General features: G+C 50.1%; 1 protein-coding gene across 1 annotated transcript in view; it reads left to right on the top strand.

Moving 5' to 3' along the window:
* The window catches only part of TCERG1L (transcription elongation regulator 1 like), a 211501-nt gene that overhangs the window by 132678 nt on the left and 54321 nt on the right, over positions 1 to 24502 (top strand). The window contains exons 5-6 of the mRNA XM_030805273.1: positions 8489 to 8577; positions 12185 to 12273. Coding sequence (XP_030661133.1) covers positions 8489 to 8577; positions 12185 to 12273 — 178 coding nt within the window. The remainder of the gene's footprint in view (positions 1 to 8488; positions 8578 to 12184; positions 12274 to 24502) is intronic.

Below are 24502 nucleotides of genomic sequence, written 5' to 3' on the forward strand. Positions count from 1 at the left end.
CACCAGGGGACCTCTGGAGCCCTGGTGGACCTGAGCCCTCTCCAGCTGCGCAGCAGCCCAGCCAGCTGGCGTCCTCCTGGCCTACTGAGCAGGGCCCAGGAAGACCTGTGCCAGCTTCAAGGAGGCTCCCAGGGAAACGGTCCCACCGTGGGGTTTCAGCCTGTGTGGCTGGGCTTGTCCTGTGTGCCGGGGTGTGGTGCTCTGTCAGAGAATCCACCGCCCTCCTGCCCCGGTGCCGGCAGCCCCCAGTGCTGTCTTCCTGAGGCGGCAGCAGGCATCTGACTGTGGCCTCATATTCCAGGAAGGTCAGCAGGTCTGTGCAGCAGACACTAAGGTGGGGGCAAGGCCACCACCTGTACATCCTGTGGTGAGATGTGGGGATGGACCAGAGAACCCTGGCTCTTCCGGACCCCTAGGGAGCACCTGCCACTCTGACTCCAGCCCCTCCTGTAGCAGTCAAAAGCCCTGCTGGGGGAGGAGCTTCTTGAGGGGTTTGCTCCCCACCCCCTCCCTCCTTCCCAGTCCTGAGCTGCCAGGGGGAGCTCTGGACAGGAGGAGACTGTCCAGGTAGCTGCACAGTCTCCCCTTTCACCAGCTCCTCACCAGCAGGATTTGGCTTTCCTGACATCATCTGGAGGACCCTGTGCCAGGTTCTGTCTAGAGGGGCAGGCCCTGGAGAAGGGGATTTAAGGAGGCACCTCCAGGCCGTGCTTCTCTGCTCCCAGCTGCCACCAACCTTCCTGCACTACATGGCACCCCTTCCATTCAAGTGCTCCTCAGTCGCCTGTACTTCTCTTGTTTTTAACCCCTTAAATCTATGTCTCTCCTGCTTCCGCCTCGCTCCGGGGCCGGCAACTTGTGAATCTGACACTCAGCATGAAGATGGCACGCAGGCACCTTCCCGGGGACAGAGTTCCCTTAGATGCTTTGGTTCTCAGTGAAGAGGCTGACTCGGAAAATCAATGCAGTCACCACGCCTCATTTAGGACCATATACAACGGGCCCTGAGTGTGTCATTTTTATTATCTTAAGCATAAATTGTATTTCCCCCTTATTTTATTATCAAATTTTTCAAAGGAGCTCAGTACCGGTTAAATTGACAGATAATTTCTGCCCTCCCTACTGGGTTACTTTATAATCTAGAAAATGCTCACCTAGTCTGCTTTTCTTAGTTGTAAAATGAGATCATTGTGCCTACTTTATCTCAGCATCTTGGAAATTATTTTAGAAGGGTGCTTCCAGGGAGGCAGTAGGCAAGATTAAAATATCATTCAGGCTAGGTGCGGTGGCTCACGCCTGTAATCCCAGCACTTTGGGAGGCTGAGGCGGGTGGATCACCTGAGGTCAGGAGTTCGAGACCAGCCTTGCCAACATGGTGAAACCCCATCTCTACTAAAAATACAAAAATTAGCTGGGCGTGGTGGCAGACCCTTGTAATCTCAGCTACTCGGGAGGCTGAGGCAAGATAATCAATTGAACCCAGGAGGCAGAATTTGCAGTGAATCGAGATCTTGCCATTGTACTCCAAGCCTGGATGACAAGAGCAAAACTCCGTCTCAAAAAAAAAAAAAAAATCATTTATTATTCTCTCTACAACAATTCTGCAAGTGGATGAGACCTTATATGCTCTTGGAGGTGAAACCATTCATATAAGGAAATGGGGTCACTAGATTGTGGCAAACACAGAAACAGGGCTCCAGTGACTCCCGGTTGTCTCCCGCCACCCAACCACCATCATAGCTGGCACAGGCCTGGGTGTTCTCCCCAAGAATGGAGGCGATGGGACAGGCGTGCATGTCCAACCAAGCACGGCTCCCGTGAGCTGGTCTCGGGTCTGCTCCCAGCTGTGTGCGGAGCCAGCGCGCAGGAAGCACGCGTGATATGGATCCCCCTCATGAACCCTTTTCATAATGGCTAACAGTCTACAACAATCAAGAACCCCAAGCCCTCCCAGTTTCCTCCAGCCTCGGGGTGGTGGAGACCATCTGTAGGTCAACGCCCTCCTCAGCCCAAGAGACTTCCTGCCTAGTTCCAAAATCATCAGAGGAGATTGGTTTCAAAGGCATGAGCGGCTGCTCTCGGCTTTCAGAATAAAAAGGTGAATTCTCTCTCCCTGTTCCTTGGGGTCCATTCTCTTCCCCGGATTCACCTCCTCCCTGGTGGGGTCCATTCTCTTTCCCGGGTTCACCTCCTCCCTGGTGGCGTCCATTCTCTTCCCCGGATTCACCTCCTCCCCGGTGGGGTCCATTCTCTTTCCCGGGTTCACCTCCTCCCTGGTGGGGTCCATTCACTTCCCTGGGTTTGCCTCCTCCCCCGTGGGGTCCATTCACTTCCCCCGGTTTGCCTCCTCCCCCGTGGGGTCCATTCACTTCCCCCATTTCGCCTCCTCCCCCGTGGGGTCCATTCACTTCCCCCATTTCGCCTCCTCCCCCGTGGGGTCCATTCACTTCCCCGGGTTCGCCTCTTCCCCGGTGGGGTCCATTCACTTCCCCGGGTTCGCCTTCTCCCCCGTGGGGTCCATGCACTTCCCCGGGTTCGCCTCCTCCCTATGGGGTCCATTCACTTCCCCGGGTTCACCTCCTCCCCGGTGGGGTCCATTCACTTCCCCGGGTTCGCCTCCTCCCTGGTGGGGTCCATTCACTTCCCCGGGTTCGCCTCCTCCCCGGTGGGGTCCATTCACTTCCCCAGGTTCGCCTCCTCCCCCGTGGGGTCCAGGCACTTCCCTGGGTTCACCTCCTCCCCTATGGGGTCCATTCACTTCCCCGGGTTTGCTTCCTCCCCCATGGGGTCCATTCACTTCCCCGGGTTTGCCTCCTCCCCCATGGGGTCCATTCACTTCCTGGGGTTCGCCTCCTCCCCTGGCAGGAAACCAGAAGACGCATGTTCTCACAGCCTCACGGTGAGGCTGCAACTCTGGTTCCTTTGGGATTTACTCCATACGCTTCCAGATACCATGTTGACACTTGGAATCCCAGAACTGGAAGAGAATCAAGACAGTTTATTTTATGTATGAGGAAACTGAGGTCAAAGGAGGTCAATATTTATGGAATTAAAATGAGACTGACTTTCAGAATTACCTTTTTCATTGGGAGATACTGATATATTTCTAATAACTTTTTGACAAGTTAGACAATTTTGACTTCCTGGAGTAGTTCTTTATGTTAATAATTTTTAAAGAAACAAACTCTTTTGAATGTTAAAATAAATTCCTGGGCTGGACGCGGTGGCTCACACCTGTAACCCCAGCACTTTGGGAGAACGAGGCGTGTGGATCACCTGAGGTCAGGAGTTCGACACCAGCCTGGCCAACACGGTGAAACCCCTCTCTACTAAAAATAGAAAAAATTAGCCGGGTGTAGTGGTGCATGCCTGTAATCTCAGCTACTCGGGAGGCTGAGGCAGGAGAATCACTTGAAGGATGCAGTGAATCCACTCCAGCCTGGATGACAGAGTGAGACCCCATCTCTAAATAAATAAATAAATAAATAAATAAATAAATAAATAAATTCCTGATCATTCAATGTAAGAAGTATTTGCTGGTCTTAGGGTGTGTGATGACTACATGGCATGCCATTGACTGGACCAGCGTCCTGGTGCTGCCTTTGAGCTGAGGCCTGACCGCAGGTAATGACAATATCTTTGAGTCTTCACTTTCCAGGCGCTCTAGGAGAACAGGTGCCTCGGGCCTGGATTAATGACTGAGAAGCGCAATACGGAAAAGCTTCCAGGACCCTGACCCCGGGTCAGGCACAAGCAAACCCACCTCCTACTTCTTTCAGGGAAACAGGGCGAATTGATTGCTGAGCTCCAAGGGTTTCTGAAGCTAAGTCTTGCCCAGGAGATAGGACACAGTTTTTCTTTCCACACTTTTCTCCTTTCTTTTCTTTTCTTTTCTTTCTTTCTTTTCTTTCTTTCTTTCTTTCTTTCTTTCTTTCTTTCTTTCTTTTTTCTTTCTTTCTTTCTTTCTTTCTCTCTCTCTCTCTCTCCCTCCCTCTTTCTTTCTTTCTTTCTTTTCTTTCTTTCTTTCTTTCTCTCTCTCTCTCTCTCTCCCTCCCTCTTTCTTTCTTTTCTTTTCTTTTCTTTTCTTTCTTTTCTTTTCTTTTCTTTTCTTTTCTTTCTTTCTTTCTTTCTTTCTTTCTTTCTTTCTTTCTTTCTTTCTTTTTCTTTCCCTCCCTCCCTCCCTCCTTCCTTCCTTCCTTCTTTCTTTTGTGTGTGTGTTTTTGTTTTTGTTTGAGATGGAGTCTCGCTCTGTCACCCAGGCTGGAATGCAGTGGTGCCATCTCAGCTCACTGTAACCTCCGCTTCCCAGGTTCAAGCAATTCTCTGCTTCAGCCTCCCGAGTAGCTGGGATTACAGGTGCTTGCAACCACGCCCAGCTAATTTTTGTATTTTTAGTAGAGATAGGGTTTCAGCATCTTGGCCAGGCTGGTCTTGAACTCTTGACATCGTGTTCCACCCACCTTGGCCTCCCAAAGTGCTGGGATTATAGGCGTGAGCCACGGCGCCCGGCCTCCACACTTTTCTTAAAGAGATATTTCGTTGCCCGATTTGACTTCAAGAGGCTGGTGTTGAATACCTTTTCCCCTGGATGCCCTCACCAGTGCCTGCGGCCCTTTGAGAGAGGAGGAGAGGAGTGTCTAATTGCTCACAGTACATCCTGTCACTTCTTCCCCACCAGCAAGGAGGGTTGTGCTGGATTCTATAAGAGCAGTAAATAAATGCTTGTCAGCGACTGACGTGGGAGTTTTTAGCCCAGCCTTTTTTGCTTCCTTCCAGACTTCCATGCGACCTTCTCAGTTCTCTTTGTCTCTCATCACTGCCAGGAGGAAAATTACATTGAAGGCCACTGGGGAGCACTTCACATCTCAGAGTTGGTTTTGATCAATAGAGGCATTGCACAGAAAGGTATTAGTGCCGTGCCTCTCTCGGAGGGTAGAAATATGTTGCATGCTCCCCGAAGTACTTTAGCGCCCATGGTCTTACAACTTGTTGATTTTCCTCCATAAACTAGTTCTGTCTGCCACTCAAGGGGGGATTTTATGACAACATCATCAGAGTTTGTGGAGAGGCCCAAAGCAAAGAGTACTTAAGCATGTCAGAGTGGACCCTGGAAGTGGCCCCCGGAGAGCCGTAGAATAAGCACTTCCACGGTGGAATTGGCTAGACGCAGACCCAATTATGTGTGTGAGCCCCTGGTGCCACCCACGCACCTCCAAGGTACCTGCAAAATCAATGACTGTTAAAGAGTGCCGGTTATTAAGAAAACTATTTAGGGCAAGGCACAAACATTTGTCGCAGGTATTCCGGGATGTGCATCTGTGACTGGGGGCTTTAAAATGATCATCAACAATACCTTCTCTAAGAAGCACTCATGAGGAACAATGTAAATCCGTTTATCTCAAAAGCCAGACTTTAAGATCTGATTTTTACAAAGATCAACTGTTTTCAATATGAAAAATATCTTAATATGTTTTCTCAAGGTAATGGGGAATAAACTAGGCAATGCTGTCATTTGAGAACAGTATTATGGGCTTACGGCCTCCTCGCGGGCTGCCAGTGTTCCTAAGACAGTTTTTCACAATGTGTATTTATTTACGTGCTCATAGAAGATACAGACATACATTTCTGCTACTGAGATTGCCGTATGTTTTATAGGCACCCGCCGTGTTGAAAACATAGAGTCTATGGCATAAAATTAAAACACAACCTCAGCTTTCCGTGCACGACCCCTCCAGACTTCCTCCCTGGGACTTGCTCTTTGCTGTACTTTAGATAAAATTTAAACCAATTCACTTTTGGCTCATTCTTAGGTAGTAAAAAGCCATCCACTCATATCCAGTCAAAAAATAGGTCTCAGAGCAGTAGTGAAATATGTGGAGTGCTGGGTCATCGAATCACCAAGTTTAACTTCACTCGTCCCGTCGCTTGGGCCTGCTTTGCGTTGGGTCTGCGAGGGCAGGGGAACGGTGGGCTCAGCTTCCTTTGTGTGCCCCCTTGTCCCTCAGTCAGGGGGCTGCTTCTGGTGTCTGCAGGATGGAGGCAGAGGGACAGAGCCCTGGGTTTTTTAACGAGGGTTCCCCAGGGTGTGGCTGTGTCCCCATCTGCTAGCCCCTTTCTGTGGCATAGAGGTAGTGACCAGCTAATCCCATCTTGTGGATGAGGAGGCAGAGATGGGGTGGGGACAGGACGACCCTGCAGGATCAGGACAGAGATCCGGTGTCCAGGCTGCTTGATGACTGCTGCACCTTGACAAGGATGGGCTCTGGGAGTAATTCTTACAGAGTTCCGGAGATCTTAATGCAATCCAGGGACTCTGCTTCTCTTCCTGAATGACAATAAAATATTTCCACTGTCCTGAAATCTTTTCTTGACTCAGGTTTGGTTACCCGGTTCAGTGAAAAGCCGATAGTCCCTTCCCCAAGGCCAACCTCGAAATAGACCTGTGCATGGAGCTGCCAGGCCCGAGGGCGTCTCTTGGGGTGGTCATGGCTGTATGGGAGTCCTGTGGTCGGCCTTGGAAGGCCTCTTGTGAAGGAAGAGTGTGCAGTGCAGACTGTGTGGACACCCTCGCAGAGTGGCAATGATGGAGGAGGCCGGCGCCCTCGGGGATCCCTTCTCAGCCTGTTTGCTGGCAGCCGGCACTAAGGGCACACCAGCCACCTAGCCCTGGGGAGAGCACACAGGGCAGGGCCCTGTGCAGAGTGAAAGCGGTAGACAGGCTGGGCATTTTTCCACCTGCTCACTGGATGGAGCTGAGTCGGGGGTGGAATGCTGTGTTTCTGCCTCGTCCGAACTCAGCACCTCCAGGGAGGAGGCCTCCAGGCCACATCGGGCTGCCTTAGTGTTGCTGCTCCGCATCTGAAATAAATTTGCTGACTGACCCCACTCAAATGAGGGGCTTCCTCCCAAGGGCTGTGGGGAAGGATGCCTTGCAGACCACCTGGCTCGGCAGCCCCCAGCCAGACAGGTGCCAATGCCCACACAGGACATGACAGCCGGCCCTATGCAGGGCTGTGCAGATCTCCTTCCCGGAGCTGCAGCAGGGGCCCAGTTTGCAGTGGGGCAAGGAAGAAAGGCTGGAAGGTGGGGTGCGCCAGTGGGACCCCCAGTCTTGCCTTTCACCCTCTTCAAGCACAGACTGTAGCTTGAAGGGGCCACGGGCCATCCTTTCTGTGTGTGTGTGTGTGTGTGTGCATATACGCACCTGTGTGTTGTGTGCACACACGTATAAAGTGATTTACATTAATTCCCCATCCTCCCTTCTGCCAGGAAGGAACATACCCAGGCCTCCCTGACTGCACTGCCCAGTCTTGAGCTCTGGATCAAGCTGAACAAATCTCTGCTTCCCAAGGGTCCTGCCCTGCACACCCATGAGACCTGGCCGGGGCTTTCCTTTGAGAACTTACCTATTGCTTTAGGTTGGCGTGTGGTTAGATGGTTTGGGTCCTTCTTTTTATTCTTGGTATTAAAACAGAGCTCAGCCTTGCTTTACTGTTTTTCCCTGAATCTACTTGTAAAATTGAGAGTTAGACATCTTTGGAGAAGACAAAAATGTAACAATCTTTGAGAATTTGCAGAATCCCTTCCTCCCCTGAAACAAGCACTTTTCCAAGTGCGGTGGGTCCGGCACCCTGGAATAACCAGGGCCCACCGTGGTGGCCAGCAAGCCATGGTCACTGGCGGTATGGCCTGCACAGAGCCCCTCCTGTCCCCTTGGCGTGGCCAGGACCAAGGGCAGCCCATCGTGGCCACCAGCTGACAGAACTCAGCAAGGCTGGTTCAGCTGTCCTACACTGGCCCTTTGTCCTTCTTGGAAAGGGTCTGTGTCCTATTCATCTGTGACCCACGTGGCCCAGTTCACAAGGCTTGGCCAACAGTGTTTCAGATGACACCCAGCCTGGGCATAGATGGAGTCCAGGAGGCAGGTTGACATCTCTGGAGGAGGCTCCTGACTGCCCAGTGCACTGGGGGCCCCAGCATGCGAGAGAGCAGCCTCAAGTCATCCACACACCTGGGCACAGCACTCCCACCCTGGGCCCACTGGGCTGGGAGTGGCGAGGGTTGTCACGGCCTCACCCTGGTGATTGTCACCAGATGGACAACAGCCAAGTCTGGGGCCTGCCACTTTTGGGCTTGTTTCCTGCTTGTCCTTCTCCAAGAGGCTGAGTCCAGGGTGGAGTGAACACTGCCTGCACACACAGGCACAGGAGAGGGATGCCGGGAGGTCAGGCCGGGGAGTCCAGGGGTGCATGTGTGTGCTCAGGCCTCTGGCCCCTGCAAACCCATCGTCAGGTGCATCCTGGCTTCGGGATGAGAACTTTGTCACTAGACTTCAACGCAAGGACAGGGCAATGCCACCTTCCTGTGGAATGCACAGTGTCTACTGACCAATTTGAATCTTCAGGGCCACTTTTTGTCTTTGATTGCTTAGGTTTTCTAAACTACTGTAACAAATGAAATGTTAATGACAGCTGCTTTGGCCCAACAGATACAAGGACAGAGCGGGGCCGAGCGGCCCGCCCTCCTGCCCTGATGCTACGGGCCCAGAAGAGCGGGGCTGGGGACAAAGAAGACAAGGTCAGTTTCGGGGCTCGTGTGTGTGTTTAAGACACAAAACCCTGGGTGTGGAGGACCAGGGCCAGGACACCCTCACGCTTGTTTGCTGTATGGTGTTTGTGAAATGACTGCCATCTGCTGTGTGAAGCAGCAGGACCTGGCACTGAAGGGGCCAGGTGGGGCCTGGAGAGCAGGGATGCAGCCCTGGCTGGTCCTGCCAGATCTGGGTCTGGAGCTCCCTGGGGGACGCTGTTGGGAAAGGATTTGGCTTCCATTTGAACTTTGTCCATTTTCAGAAGGAAGAGAAGACACACAAGGTAGTCAAACTCAGACACCACTTAGGCAAGAGGAAATTTTGAAAAGCCAACACACTCATTCTAATTTCAGGTCTTTCTCTTCACTGGCTTGCCAAATGGCGTTTTAAAGACTGGCCAGGACGGTGCATTTGAAGCATTTTGTGTCTTCAGTAGTACAGTCCTTCCTTTCAATAACCCAAGGGAGTCATTTTTATTACTGCATTTCAAAATCACAAATCACACTTAATTTGCTCTCATCTGTCAAATACACTGAAGACGCTGGTAGGACTCAGTTGTTTGTCAACATTGTCTCTTACTTCACCTTTCCAAGGTATTTCTCTGCCTCAAGCCGCACTGCGAGCTTTCTGTTCTCCCTGGTTTTGCTTCCGTCTCTCCTCTGAGTTCTTCCAGGATGTAGTTGCCCTGTTGTTCACGTCCCCTCCTCAATCATCGGTGCAGGTGTTCAATGGTGAAAATTGATCACAAATAGAGCAAATTAAACTTTTGCCCCCTGAGATATGATTTTTCCAATTTTTCCAGATTAACATCCAGGCCAGAATTACATATTAATTACACAAATAGCCTTTCTAGTGCCTTAAATAACTCCTTTCCTCATCACGTGGTTCTTCAAGTCTAATTCACTTTTACGACTTCAACGTGGAACAAGAGTTTTATACCATGATCAGCCATTTTTATCACCAACAGGAAATCATAACCAGCATGCATCTCATAGAGAAGACCTCGGTAATTAGCAGTAGAGAACCCCAGCCTTGCCAAATTTAAACGTTAGTCCCCGTCACAAATGACATCCTACTCTATTTGCTTGAATAATTAGCTGAGGTAATCTACCACTCAGAGACTTCTTGTTGAGTTTCTATTGTTCAATTAACTTCATAATGAAAGTCCCCCCTAGTTTTTCTAATTGGATTGGTAATATAAGCTCTAGTCTTAATATATATTTTTTGAGACAAGTGTTTCTGAATGCTCCATTATGCCAAGTATTTATCCTGACCTTATTTTCTCACAAGAAACAAAGATATTTCCTACTACTAGAAAACCTATAAAAATGTTATTTGTAAGCTTACAAACTTAAGGATAATATTATAATATACATTACAAATCATGTGTAAAATACCAAAATACCAGGATGAACATACGTAAACAGACCACCCCTTCCTTCCTGGTAGTCCCTTGTGTGATGTTCAAGAACATGCCCTTCCCAGGTTCACCCTCACACTGGAGACTGCGCGAGATGCTTCTGGCTGAGCGCTTTAATCTCTGTGTTTCTTGTCCTTCCCTCTGGGCTGGTATCTCTCAACATGGGCCACTCACTCTGGATAACTCGGTCACCAAGACGCGGCTTCACTCTGTTGTCCATGGTTCTACCAAACAGCCACATTAGACAGACTGACTCGTTTGGGCTTTATCTCACCATTGTCTCTTATAGACACTTGAGATTCTTTTAATTTTTGTTCTAATCTTATGCTTCTGTGCCTCTGTAATTAACACTTTCCCTCCTAAGTGCCGTGTTTGAAAGCAGCTGACACGGTGCAGATGGGCCCTGGCCCAGTGCAGCCCTCAGGGACCCACATGTGCTAGGTTTTGGTACAGCCTCCCCAGCCTCCTGTGTGTGGCTGATGTTGCACTGGGGGCTCCCCAGGAGGACTTTGGAGCTTTGACTTCGTTTAGTTTTGGTTGGTCGAGTGGTTAATCATCTTCCCACCTCCACCGCCTCATAAAGTACCAACATCAATTATGGTAGAAACGGAGATTCTAAAATTTTAGGATGATTTTCAATTTTTTTTTAATGAGTCGAGTATTCTAATTGCACCTGCCATTCTCAGCTCAGAACCAGATTGTTGCTCTGAATAAGGCACTGCTATTCTTAATCCCACCTAATTTTCCCAGAGAGAGAACGTAATCTATCAGAGCATTCTAAGTTTGAGATTAAAACCATGGAAACAGCTGGAAGAGGAAAAAAGAAAAAAAGTTTCTCACACTAGAATTTATTATACTTCATGGGAATTTATTTCTTTCTTGTAGTCTTCTGAAATTCTGGTGATACTTACTTATTTTTTTATTTCTGTTTGTGATATATGGTTCTGCTGGTGAGAATTTGGTTCTTTTTGCCCAGTACTGATGGAACAAAGGTCTGCTGTCTGTCAAACATCAATGTGGCTAAAGGAGTTCGTCTGAATTGTAGGCCTCTGTATATGTTAGAGTTGTGATGGGCCGTATTTTTAAATCTCAAGCAACTTTTGTTTTCCTCCAAATTTTATTCCTAATGAATACTGATCAAGTGTCCTAACCATAGCTTATTTTTTCTCTCTTTTTAATTTTAGGGCATAAATCTTCATTTTATTCTAGGTGATACGTTTTCTTTTTTCTTTTTTCTTTCTTTTTTTTTTAGGCAGAGTCTCGCTCTGTCCCCCAGGCTGGAGTGCAGTGGTGCCATCTCGGCTCACTGCAACCTCCGCCTCCAAGGTTCAAGTGATTCTCCTGCCTCAGCCTCCCGAGTAGCTGGGACTACAAGTGCGCACACCACACACAGCTAATTTTTGTATTTTTAGTAGAGATGGGGTTTCACCATGTTGGCCAGGATGGTCTAGATCTCTTGACCTTGTGATCCGCCCGCTTCGGCCTCCCACAGTGCTGGGATTACAGGCGTGAGCCACCGCACCCGGCATTTCAAACATTCTTATTTCTTAATGGAAATGTGGACCAAGTGAGCATCAGAATCAGAATCATCCCCAGGATGCGAAACAGCCCCCATGAGCCCTGCCCCCGGCTGGATGTTCGGGAAGGGCGGGAGCCTGGGGAGGAACTAGGCTCTGTGTGGCAGAGTCGTTATTGAGGAATATGGGTTTGTCGCCTCCTCCCGCCTTAACGGGACCAGGATGTGGCAGCCCCAGCTTTGAGGCTCTCTGCCACTAAATGCTGTTGTTTTCATGGCACAATGTCTCCCACCGCTGGGTCAGCTCATTTCTGGGGATGAAGCCAGTGAGATTTTCTGTCCCAAAGACCTCAGACCTCAGATGCCCTCTCTTGGCTGCCTCTGACCGTCTCTGCTTCTGGAAAAGCAGGCAGCTTAGACAACTTGGGACAATGAGGGGGTGCCTTTTTCCAGATGATTGTACCCAGTCTGCTCTGCACTGATTCCGTGTTCCCAGCAGAACCTCCCAGCCCAGGCGCTGCTGTGCTAAGGTCATTGTCTCGTGGCTACTGTAAGCAGCCTGCCTGCAGGAGATTTGTTTATTCCTCCCTTCCTTGCTTGTAATTGAAGGTGAGTGTTTAAAATTAAAAGCCACTCTCCTGTCTCTTTCTGTTGAAAGGAGCCTCCACCGATGCTGGGGGGAGGAGAGGACAGCACAGCCAGAGGCAACAGGCCGGTGGCCTCCACCCCGGTGCCCGGATCCCCCTGGTAAGACACCCCAAAGCTCGAGAGCCACTAGCAATGGCGTTGTCTGGTCCTGGCATTTGCCTGATGCCACCAAAGAGACACTGCATGTTTCTCAGGCATCCTGTGTCTTAAAAAAAATGAACTTGCAACTCCTGGCAGGTATAATTCTGCACTGTGGTCACATTCTGCAGAAAGAAAAAAATAGCATTTAAGCAATGAGCTATCCTGCTCTGATCTATCTGTGAATATGTATTAAAATGATAATGCTGTTGCATGTCTATCAGTGAAAGGCAGTGGCTGAAGAAAGTGTAGCATGCCTTATGCTTCAAAAGATCTGTTTTCCCTCCACTCCAAGAAGAATCGTAACTGAATGGCTGTTAATTAAAGACGTGCCTGTTCTCTCTGTCGCCCTGCGTGGCCGCCTGCTCTCGGAATATGCCACACTCCAGACACCCTCCACGAGGGAGCCACAGTTTTTGGTTTTTAAAAATGTCCTTTTATAATGGAGTCATTTGGAAGCAGAATAAAAGGTTATTACAGTAAAAATTAAGTTTAAAGCCTGAAGATGAGAGTGTAGTATACAGCTGGGAGGCACAGCTAATTTAAAGAACAGAAATAGCAGCCACTTGTGTCAGCTCAATGTGCCAGCCAGGTACAGAAGGCAGCCGGCTAAGGAGCGCAGGGCCCCCACCAGCCTTGCATAGTGAGTGAGCATGTGCCTGCTGACCGGGCCTGCTGTGCCATGCCCTGGCCCTCTGATTATTAAGCCAGCCTTGCATAGTGAGTGAGCATGTGCCTGCTGACTGGGCCTGCTGTGCCATGCCCTGGCCCTCTGATTATTGGGGTGAACTTGGCTCCAATCTGGACAGACTGGCACCCCTGCCTTGTATGCCATGGTCAGTGTCGGTGGCAGGCTCCTGGCACCTCCAGCTAAAGCTCCTCTGCACCTTGGGAGTGCCTCGGGGTGAGGCCTCCTTGTATTAATATTATGCTGTTTTCCAACCACCCATTCTCCAACCCTTACAATTTAACTCAATTTTGATGCTACCTACTGGGAGTTAGTGTCAAACCCCACAGGCTGGGGCTCAGTCTCTCAGGCTGCCCTGCTTTAGACATTGACTGCAAATGGGGTCCCCCAGCTGCTCGCACATCTGCCCAGCTGACCACAGATTTGGGGTTCCCATGACCTCCTCTCCACTTCAGTGGTGATTTGCTAGGACCACTCCCAGAACTCAGGAAGTGCTTTACTTGTGATTACAGTTGTCTTATCAAGGATACAATTCAGGAACAGCCAGTGGAAGCAATGCTCAGGGTAAGGTGTGGACCTGACTGAGCTTCTGGGCCTCGCCGGCGCCACCCTCCCGGTGCTGCAGCGTTCACCAGCCTGGAAGCGCTCTGAACCTCACTGTTTTAGAATTTTAATGGAGATGTAACGACATAGGCATGACTGATGAAATCATCGGCCAAGTGAGAGGACTCAGAGGGTTGGGCAGCGCTGAAAGTGACGGTCCTCCAGTCACGTGGTTGGTGTCTCTGGAGACCAGCACCCTCCCTGAAGCTACTCGGGGTCCTGAAGTCATTTCATTTGCGCAGCCTCGGGCACAGGTGTTATTCCTACCAGGTCAGGGACTTGGTAGGAATAACAAGATGCTCTCCTTGCTCAGGAAATTCTAAGAGTTTGGGAAGCTCTGTGTCAGGAATCTGGAACAAAGACCATATACCTCCCTCTGCTGCTTAACGACAGGGGTATATTCTGGAAACGCATCCTCAGGCAGTGGCATCTGACATCCTTTTGTGCACATCACAGGGTGCGCTCACACAGGCCTGGTGGCACGGCCTCCCACACGCCTGGGCTGCATGGCGTAGACCGTGGCTCCCAGGCTGCAGACTGCGTGGCGCTGACTGCACGGAGGCAGTTGTGACACAGTGGTGGGGATGTGTGTGTCTGAACACATCCAAACGTGAGAAGTATAGTAAATTTGATATTATAATCTGACGGGACCACCATGGTATGTGTGGTCGGTCCATGGTTGAGAGAAATGTCACTATGTGGCACATGACTGCATATACGTTTTACGATGCCACGAACTGTTCGAGAGCTTCTACAGGCAAACTCTCCAACGTCTCCAAGGCAGGCACTCTGCAGCACATCACACTGCGGGGTTGGGAAACGTTCCCCAAGACCATGTGATTGCTGTGTGATCTCACCTGGAAGTGCACCATCCCTGCAGCAGGCGGGCGCAGGAGCAGAACAAGGGAGCTTGGCTCACGTGGGAGGGCAGACCCCATGCAGGACGAGGACTCAGCAGGTCCTTGTAGGTTTCTGAAAGTGGAGCAGCTAAGCCGGGGGTACTCGCCGATGAAGGAATGAATGGCGGGTGCTGGGGATGGGAAGTAAGAGTGGCTGTGGTCAGAGGGAGTGGCAGGGTGTAGGGCCATGGGTTTCAGGTGAGGTGGGTGAAGGCTTAGGCCTGGGAGCATAGAGGAAGGACGGCCAAGGTCCCACAGGACCTACAGGCCTTCCTGGTCTGCACAGTGACTGGGGCCACTATGGCGGAGGTGCAGTGTGGGTTCCTGGCCATGTCATCTTTAACTGGCAAGCATGAGGATGAGAGGGAATTCTCCAGGGAGCCCCAGATGGGCGCCTCCTGTGTTACAAGACGAGGTAATACCTTGGAGTAGATGGAGAAGCTTCATGCGGGGAGCACACTTCTTGAATCAGATCTAGGCTTGCCTGCTGGGACCCGTGCAGTATCATAGAGGGAGGGAGAGATGGCTGCTGCTTCACTGCATTTCTCGTTTCATGTTTAGTCTAACCTCAGCCCCTCCTGAATGCAGAGAGAGCCTAGGCTTGGTTGAGCAGCTGTTGGAATAAGGATGTGAGCATTGGCAGACCGCCACCAGACCTCAGAGGGTGGGTTTGCACTTACCTTTAAAGGTGAGGCACCTTCGACATTGCAGAGTGAAGGGGCCACTCCAGATCTCAGCTTCTCCTGTGGCCGCGTGCTCTGCCAAGGAGGGCTTTGTGTGCCTCGTGATGTGACATCCTCACTAATGTCAGCATGATGCACACAGGCTTGGGAACAGCACACTCTCCTCACACTGCAGCCTGCATCTAGGAAAAGCTCTCTCTGCTGTGGGGTGGGGTTGGGGGTCGTCTATGCCTATTTCACTTGATTAGCTGAATCATCTGCTTCCATCTCGCTTATAGAGATTTGCTAGTAGTCAGCCTTTCCCCCGAGTCAGCCAGGGTCTCATGGAGACACACTGGGAGCTCCAGGGACAGGAGTGGGGCCCTTTCATCTGTCTCATTTTCCCTCACCCATTTGAAACAACCCATGCTTAGAAAGGGTGTCTTTGCCCAGACAGAGAATGTCTGAGACTGTGGCCACCTTGAACTTTCTAAGAAGACCACAGGGGGTCTCAGGGGGAGCTTGGCAGAGCCCCCAGGACTAAGGAGGCATTGGGGAGGGGCCCCAGTGACAGCTTCTGCCAGAGGCACAACAGCCCATCCCTGCCCAAATAGACGAGCTCCTTGGTCTTCATCTCAGCCATGGAATGCTTAGACTGAGAGGTCAAGCCCACGGTGCTCTGTAAGTCTCTGACACATGGCTGTCAGGGCACAGTGTGGTTTGCCTGTTTGCCCTGAGCTGACAGAAAGGAGCCCTCTCCCCGTGGTACACTGCCCCTTTTCCTGCTGAGGCCCCCAACCGTGAGTGAGAACCCGCAAGCGCTGCAGAAGGGTATCGTGGCCGAGTGTAAAGCAGGGAAAGGCCTTGTGCTTGGGGTTCGGGGCTGCAGTGGAAGTGGGTGGGAAGGATGGTGGGCAGGGGTCGAGTCTTAGAAGGCCAGTTCAGGGTCACCTGGGGGACCCCACGGGCACTACCAGCTGAACCGGTGGGAGGGTGAGCAGGCACGGCTGCAGAGGAAGCTCTGGTGGCTCCAGCTGGCTCCTCCCTCTCATGGCCAAGCCCAGAGCTCGCTGCCTGTGTCTCAGGGAACCTCCTTCTGTCTGTCCCATGACGGTGCATCCTCTCTGTGATGGTCCACTTGGCAGTCAGAGACCAGGCCGCCCTCAGCCAGGCAGAGGTGATGGTCCAGGCTGTCAGCTCAGGTCAGATCCCAGAATTAGATCCTCTGTCTACGTAAGTGTAGACCTCAACCTTCTCCTAAGGAAACCTGGCTTCTAGAAGTTTCCACATAGGTGGGCCAGCCAAGCAGGCTGGGCTAAAGCAGGCTCAGAAAGAGTTCCTCTTGCATATCACAGAGCCATCTGGGGGCAGCTGGAATTGGGATGATAAAGGAGGCAAGGAGTTTTGGAATCCACTCAACACATCTGCAACGAAAATCTAATTAGTCTTACTTGTAGTTAACTTTTTCATGTAGTTATTAAACACATTTTGAATAGAAATGGAGTGTTTGAGAAGACAGCACACTGAATAAGACCCTCCATCTCCTGTGTGCAGTTATAGGGAAGAAACTCACTTTCAAAGGTGAAACTCCTCCAGCATTTTTCTGATTTGCATCTGCTCTTGGGAAAGCATCTTAGAAAGCAATGAGGTGGTAGAAACTGGTTTAAAAGTGATGAGAGAAGAAGGGTGATGTTTCTCCCATTCCCTGCAGGAGCTGGTGCTCCCTGCTAGAGCGCAGTGAATCCATACAGAACGCCGGCAGCAGACGGGTGGCATTCTTAGTTATTCTTAACTGCGTGGGAGTCTCTCTGCTGTTCTCGCTGCCGAGAGGTGGCCAGATGCAGGGCCTCCTTGAAAGCATTAATGTAATGCTAAGCACTTGAGAAATGCAAAATTAACATCCTAACAGGGAATAAAAATGAAGAAAGAGCCATCTACCCACTCTTGTCTAATGGCCTGGGCCAGTTTAACCATTAATCATGGTGTCGAAGTACAGAGTAACTTCTGTAGCCAACTCTGCTGTCTGAAAACCAATTCCACATTCTACTGCTGGGTGGTTTCAAGGATACCATGTCCCAGGCATGGTATTTTAAGGAGGATAAAGGAGATGAAGACAGTGCGTTTACTTTCATACCAGGTGAAATCCGACCCTCCTCTAGAGAAGACAGAACTTGTGTTGTGGCAATAGTTGCAATGAAACTTGAATTACTTTTTTTTCAAATCTTCTTCTTTAAACTTTTAGGCATGTTAACGGTAGAATAGCATTATTATTATTTTATTCTTTGGAAGTTCTGTATCTTCTTTTTTTGCAATTTGGCTTTAGACACAAATAGTAATTTTGAGGGAATTAAACCACTCCCACTTATTGGCAATAAAAATGTTTTTGGAGAGTTGATGACATGGGAAAATTTCAACAGTAATTGCTCGACAAAGTGTAAAATCCATAGCTTTTGGATTAAATGACAATAAATGTCAAAAACGATGATTAATCAGCATCTTAAAATTATTTAAAAGACTATAGATTTACAAGTAGTTAGCTATTTTTGTGAAATTAAAAAATATATATTAAATATTGGTTTTAACACTATATTATTTTCTTAAAAAATTCAGATTGCTACAGTGCAGGTTTTATGTCATGGTCTGTTAATAGCACAGATCAAAGTTCTTTTTAAGATGGCTTGGAAAGCTACAAAAGTGCAATTTAGGAAGTTGACAGTGTCGGAAGGCGCCACTTTCTAGCAAAGCTGATTCATGTTTTATCCTAAGAGGCAAAAGTCGTTAAAAGGTAAGAAGTGTGGGGCAGATTATCCAAATGAGTACTGTGCATTCCTCTGATGTTAGTAAGTGTGTCTAGCCCAGAAGCCAGGGGCTGACTCTGCATTTCTGCCTGGAGAGGTAGGATCTATGAGCAGACACCAGCCTAGAGATGTGCTTTGTGAGCTGTTGTAGGTATAAGCATCTTTCAAAGGGCTGTTTTGTTATTTTCAAATCCCGGGGACATGCTTTGGTTGTCCTGATTTTATGTTAATGACTTGTCCTTAATTCTGACTTCATTTTCTATTTCAGTACCTGTGGGTAACATCTTTTTGTATTAGTTCATAATTATTTATTGGGCGTGACATTTAAAAAAATGTTTCTCTGGATTTTCCAAATACAGGTATTGAGCATGTTTGACTTTTGAAAAACTAGTATCAAAATCATGTTCTGAGATGAAGTTAGTAGAACTTTTCTAAAAAGAAAGGAAAATTTCCCAAGACATAATACATGTGGATGATGTTCAAGAAGAAAAAGGTGATTAGAAATGATGGTGACTACCAGAGATGCGGGGCTCGGTCACATCAGCCTGTGTCACTTTCTCCCGTGCGCCGTCCCCTGACTTGCAGTTGCACTCACTAAGCTGAGGGATGACGCATCCGTCTTCTTTGAGTAAGTAGTGCTGAAGAGAAACCAAATGTCACTTCGGCCCTTTTGCAGAATTGAGCCTTTTATTATGTCAGAGAAGGGACAGGAGGAGTCACTTGTCAGGGAGGGGACTCTAATGTTGAATTAAATCTAATGTTGAATTAAATGTCAGTGTGGTTTAGTGAGAGAGGAGGATTTGGCGGGGAAGCTGCCATTTAGCTCACGTTTGAGAGGTCTGGCGGGAGCAGCCCAGGGAGTGGGGGGTGGGCCGTGGGCTGTGCCACCTCCAGTTCCCTCTGAGCCGATTTTCACTGGTCCTCAGGCCACCTTGCTTTCATCCCCAGGCAGCCACCGGCTCCCGGACGTGCTGTCAGCCCCCTGCCTGCATGGGGCAGGTGGCAGTTCTATCCATCTTCGACTGGCGACTGGCGGGGAGATCAGAAATCAGATGAGTCCCTGGGTTTGAGGAAAGCTGGGACTCCGCTGGGTGCAAGAGCAGGCGACACCCCTTTCGAACTCCATAAGACAGGGTCTCCCAGCAACCCCCAGCCCAGGTGGAGCCCAGCTCTCGGTGGAAACCTGTGCTCTCAGGGGCTGCCTGGGCCAGATGCTGCCCTCCCGGCCAGCCTCCGGGGGCTTGCGTCTGCGCTGCAAGGCTGGGCAGAGCTGGCAGGGCCCCGAGTGGCCTCGGCTCAGCATGACTATGGAGTGGTCTTTCCCTGCGGCTCATGATTTAACAATGACAAAATCCATTTGTGTGAAATAACGAAAGATGGATTGGTAAAATCTTTTAAGAGTTATGCCGAGAAGTTAACAGTGATGCCTTTAGGAGCACAGACACCTGAGCCCAGGGCAAGGGGAATTTTGTTTTCAGCCAAAAAGCCTCTGTTGTTGGTGCTGTGCAGGGACGTCCCCACCCAGCTTGTCCGCTGTCTCACTTCTAGTCTCTCCCTGGTGTTCTTTCCTGGTGTCTTTTTACCTCAAAGGAGGAAGTAGGGGAGCCCGTGCTCTTGGGAGGCCGAGGTTGTGTCCCCAGGCTCCTGGACTGTCACCGTGCAGCCGCCGCCAGCGTCTGGACCACCTTCTGTCTAGAGTGTGACTAGCCCTGTCGATTTTTGAGAAAGGACAGCAAGACGGCCCACGGCCTGTAGCGGAAAGGCCACACAGTCACGCGGCAGGTGCCCGGCCCAGGCTGCCCCTTCCATCCCAGTACAGCACGCCTGTTGCATGCTCGTGTCCTTGTCTTGCATATCCGCACCTTCTTCTCGAAGCAAGCGTTGGTGGTGGTGGCAACCACGGCCAGACACGGCTGGGCTGGAGAACCTACTCAGGAGGGAAGGAAGGCGGGAGGCAGGGCTCCATGCGCTCTTCCTGGAGTCCTTGTAAGCCCTAGTCCCTCACCCAGCTGCCAGGTGGATGGGCCTGGGCCGCTCAGTCCTGCCCAGGTTGGGCCCCTCCCAGATACAAAACCCCAGAAGAGGTGGGGAGGACCAGGAGAGGGACAGAAGAGGCCAAAGGGCATTGGGTGCGGCCCTTTCATTCTGAGAGCTTAGCCCTGGTGGCCCGGCCCCAGGGAGTGTGTGGCTCTGTCCATCCTCCAGGACACTCCTGGAACAGGGCATTCAGGGATGAAAGATGGGTGGAGACAGGGATCCAGGGAGAGCCTTTGTGTAGTGGGGGACTGGGAGGGGAGCATTCCCTCCCCACCAGCCAGCTGATTTTGAAGCTTGGGGTCCTGCTATTTGCAGGACGAATGTGGGAATCCTTTCATACAACAAAGCAACAACCCCAGTGTTCGTTCAGTGAAACCCAGATCTTCCTATATTGCGGCTGCTTGGTGTGGATGTACTGTATCAGACTTAAATAACACTGATGCACTAACTATATCCTCTGGGATTTGGGGACAGTTAGAGAGAAGAGGGAATATGGCAGGTATCCAGAAATCATACAGTGTGATTAAAGAAGGGGAACACGTGCATATCACTTAGAATGGGCATAAAATGGTACATAAAATTATTCCCGCGTGTTACAGTTGGCCCCGTCTAGTGGAAGCCAACCGTAACGAGTGGATGGGTGGATTTCTCTGGGGAAACTGCATTCATTTACCAGCTACTCACTCTGGTTCAACTCCATACCTGCTCTGGTTCGACTCCATGCATTTCCCCAGGGCTCAGGAGCTGGGCTTTTTGTGGCCTAGATATAAATGGGTGGCGTGTTAGTTGCCGTCACTCAGCCTCCTCCTGGGTGTAATCTCTTACGAAGTCCTAATTAGCTCCACTCTTCGCTGGGAATTGGGAGCTGTTTCCCCACACTTTGGGAAAACTGGCTGCTCCCAGCATCCGAATGCACCTTGGGTGTCTCTGCATCTGAGAACCAGGGACCTAGAGTCAGTGCATCCTCAGGCACTGCACTTACAACAAATGTTGGCCTAGGATCTGGGGAAAATTTGGCTGAATAAATATAAATCCCCAAATGTAAAGCCTCTTTAAGTTAATAGCAAAGCTTGGAGGCCAGCTGGGAAAATCCCTCAGAAAGTCGATGAGAAAATGATGAGGCCCACTGGATAGGGCCCCACCTGGAGCATTCCACCAGGACTCTGGAACACAGGTTTCTAGGGTCTCAGTGCATCTGATTTTCGGGAATGAGCACATGGGGCTTAGGGTGAGCAGCCCAGCAGAGGAGCAAGGGATCCCAGCTTCCTCACGCTGCCCTGGCCTTTGGTGAACGTGCTTTGGTTTTCTGTAAAAAGTAGGACATCCGGGGAAATTCAGGTGGGTCCTGCGGCCCTGGCTGGAGATGAATCTAAGCCAAGCAGCCCTGCCCTTTCCTCCCTCTGCTAGAAGAGGCCATGCACCCACCATCCTCACACACCACTCAGCCTAGTGTCTGGGGAGGCTTCAGTGGGACTCTCTGCTGCACCTCTTCCTGGACCCACTAACACTGATGCCTGCCTGCCCAGGACCTCTTAATGGATTCACCTGCCCAGACCCACTGATATGGTTTGGCTCTGTGTCCCCTCCAAAATCTTAACCTTGAATTGTAATTCCATAATCCCCATGTGTCAAGGGCAGGAGCAGGTGGAGGTAATTGGGGGCCATTTCCCCCATGCTGTTCTCCTGATAGGGAGTGAGTTCTCATGAGATCTGATGGTTTTATAAGCATCTGACATTTTCTATGCTGGCACTCATTCTCTCTCCTGCTGCCCTGTGAAGAAGTGCCTTCTGCCATGATTGTAAGTTTCCTGAGGCCTCCTCAGCCATGAGGAACTGTGAGTCAATTAAACCTCTTTTCATTATAAATTACCCAGTCTCAGGTATTTCCTTATAGCAATGTGAGAATGGACTAATATAGTAAATTCTTACCAGGAGTGGGGTGCTGCTATAAGGATACCTGAAAATGTGGAAGCAACTTTGGAAATGGGTAACAGAAGAGGTTGGAACAGCTTGGAGGGCTCAGAAGAAGATAGCAAAATGTGGAAAAGTTTGAAACTTCCTGGAAACTTGGAGGGCTCAGAAGACAGGAAGATGTGGGAAAGTTTGGAACTTCCTAGAGACTTGTTGAATGGCTTTGACCAAAACATTGATAGTGATATAGACAATGAAGTCCAGGCTGAGGTGGTCTCAGATGGAGATGAGGAACTTGTTGGGAACTGGAGTAGAGGTCACTTTTGCTATGCTTTAGCAGAGACTGGCAGCTTTTTGCCCTTGCCCTAGAGATCTGTGGAACTTTGAACTTGAGAGAGATGATTTAGGGTATCTGGTGGAAGAAATTTCTAAGTGGCAAAGCATTCAAGAGGAGGAAGAGCATAACAGTTTGGAAAATTTGCAGCTTGACCATGCGATAGAAAAGAAAAACCCATTTTCTGGGGAAAAATTCAAGCCGGCTGCAGAAATTTGCATAAATAACAAGGAACCAAATGTTAATCACCAAGACAATGGGAAGAATGTCTCCAGGGTATGTCAGAGAGCTTCATGGCAATTCCTGCCATTACAGGCCTGGAGGGCTAGGAGGGTCCCCCTGCTCTGTGCAGCCTTGAAACAAGGTGCCCTGCATCCTAGCTGCTTCAGCATCAGCCATGGCTAACAGGGGCAAAGGTACATCTCAGGCCATTGCTTCTGAAGGTGCAAGCCCCAAGCCTTGGTGGCTTTCACGTGTTGAGCCTGTGGGTACACAGAAGTCAAGAATTGAGGTTTGGGAACCTCCACCTAGATTTCAGAGGAAGTATGGAAATGCCTGGATGTCCAGGCAGAAATTTGCTGCAGGTGCAGAGCCCTCATGGAGAACCTCTGTTAGGGCAGTGAAGAAGGGAAAGGTGGGGTCAGAGCCCCCACAGAGTCTCTGCTGGGGCACTGCCTAGTGGAGCTGTGAGAAGAGGGCCACTGTCCTCTAGAACCCAGAATGGTAGATTCACCTACAGCTTGCACCATGCACCTGGTAAAGCCACAATCACTCAACACCAGCCCGTGAAAGCAGCCAGGAAGGGGGCTGTACCCTGCAAAGCCACAGGGGAAGACCTACGCAAGGCTGAGGGAGCATGCCTCTTGCATCAGCATGATCTGGGTGTGAGATGTGGAGTCAAATGAGATCGTTTTGGAACTTTAAGGCTTAATGACTGCCGTATTGGATTTTGGACTTGCATTGGGCCTATAGCCTCTTTGTTTTGGCCAATTTCTACCATTTAGTATGGGAGCATTTATCCAATGCCTGTACCCCCATTTGTATCTTGGAAGTAACTAACTTGCTTTTGATTTTACAGTCTCATAGGTGGAAGGGACATGCTTTGTCTCAGATGAGACTTTGGAGTTGGACTTTTGGGTTAATGCTGGAATGAATTAAGACTTTGGGGGACTGTCGGAAAGGCATGATTGGTTCTGAAATGTGAAAGGGACATGAGATTTGGGAGAGACCAGGGGCAGAATGATATGGTTTGGCTCTGTGTTCCCACCCAAATCTCACCTCATGGTAATCTCCATAATCCCCGTGTGTCAAGGGTGGGACCAGGTGGAGGTAACTGAATCATGGAAGTGCTTTCCCCCATGATGTTCTTGTGATAGTGAGTGAGTTCTCACGAGATCTGATGGTTTTATAAGAGTCTGGCACTTCCCCTGCTGGCACTCATTCTCTCTCCTGCTGCCCTGTGAAGAGGTGCCTTCTGCCATGATTGTAAGTTTCCTGAGGCCTCCCCAGCCATGAGGAACTGTGAGCCAATTAAACCTCTTTTCTTTATAAATTACCCAGTCTCAGATATTTCCTTATAGCAATGTGAGAATGGACTCATACAGCAACTGACCTGCCCTCAGCCTAGTGCAGGATGACAGGAGATCCACATGTGCTATCAGGGCCCAAAGTTGAGGTCCTGTTTCTCTTAAACTCTGCAGTGGGCAGAACAGAGCTCTTGCTGGTCCCTGCCGGGCAATGGGTCATCCTCTCACCTCCTTCAGCTTCTTCTTCTCCTCCCAGTCTTCTGGCCCTCACCTGGCTCAGGGCTCAGCCCTAGGTGTTCAGGAAAGCTGGTGAGTTCCCAGGTTAGGAAAGCTCCCCAAGCCAGTGGGAGGATTGGGACTGGATGAGGCCACTCAGCCAGTCTGAGCCTGTGTCCCGAGGCCTCTGGCTTCCGGATAATTCTCCCACGGCCCTGTTGCTTGTGGAATGCAGTATGAATGCCAGACAGTGTGCACCCAGCGGCTCTTAGTGAACTGGAGATGCCTCAGGGAGCATCTGGCCCCTGGCTGAGCATCCCCGCACTTCAGTGACTCTAGGGGAGCACATAGGACCCCCCAGCTCTGGGTGAGGCCGTTGGAGGCTGGGGTGCTATGCCCAGATCACTGGTGTGCATAGAACCATGGGGGCAGGATGGCCTCCTGCCAGAAACATGGTGCTCAACACATCCATCTGCTGTACCCACGTCACAGTAAGTTGTTCTGTGTTCTCCAGGT

The sequence above is a fragment of the Nomascus leucogenys genome, chromosome 3 (assembly GCF_006542625.1).
Source record: "Nomascus leucogenys isolate Asia chromosome 3, Asia_NLE_v1, whole genome shotgun sequence".
In the NCBI taxonomy this organism is placed as follows: domain Eukaryota; kingdom Metazoa; phylum Chordata; class Mammalia; order Primates; family Hylobatidae; genus Nomascus; species Nomascus leucogenys.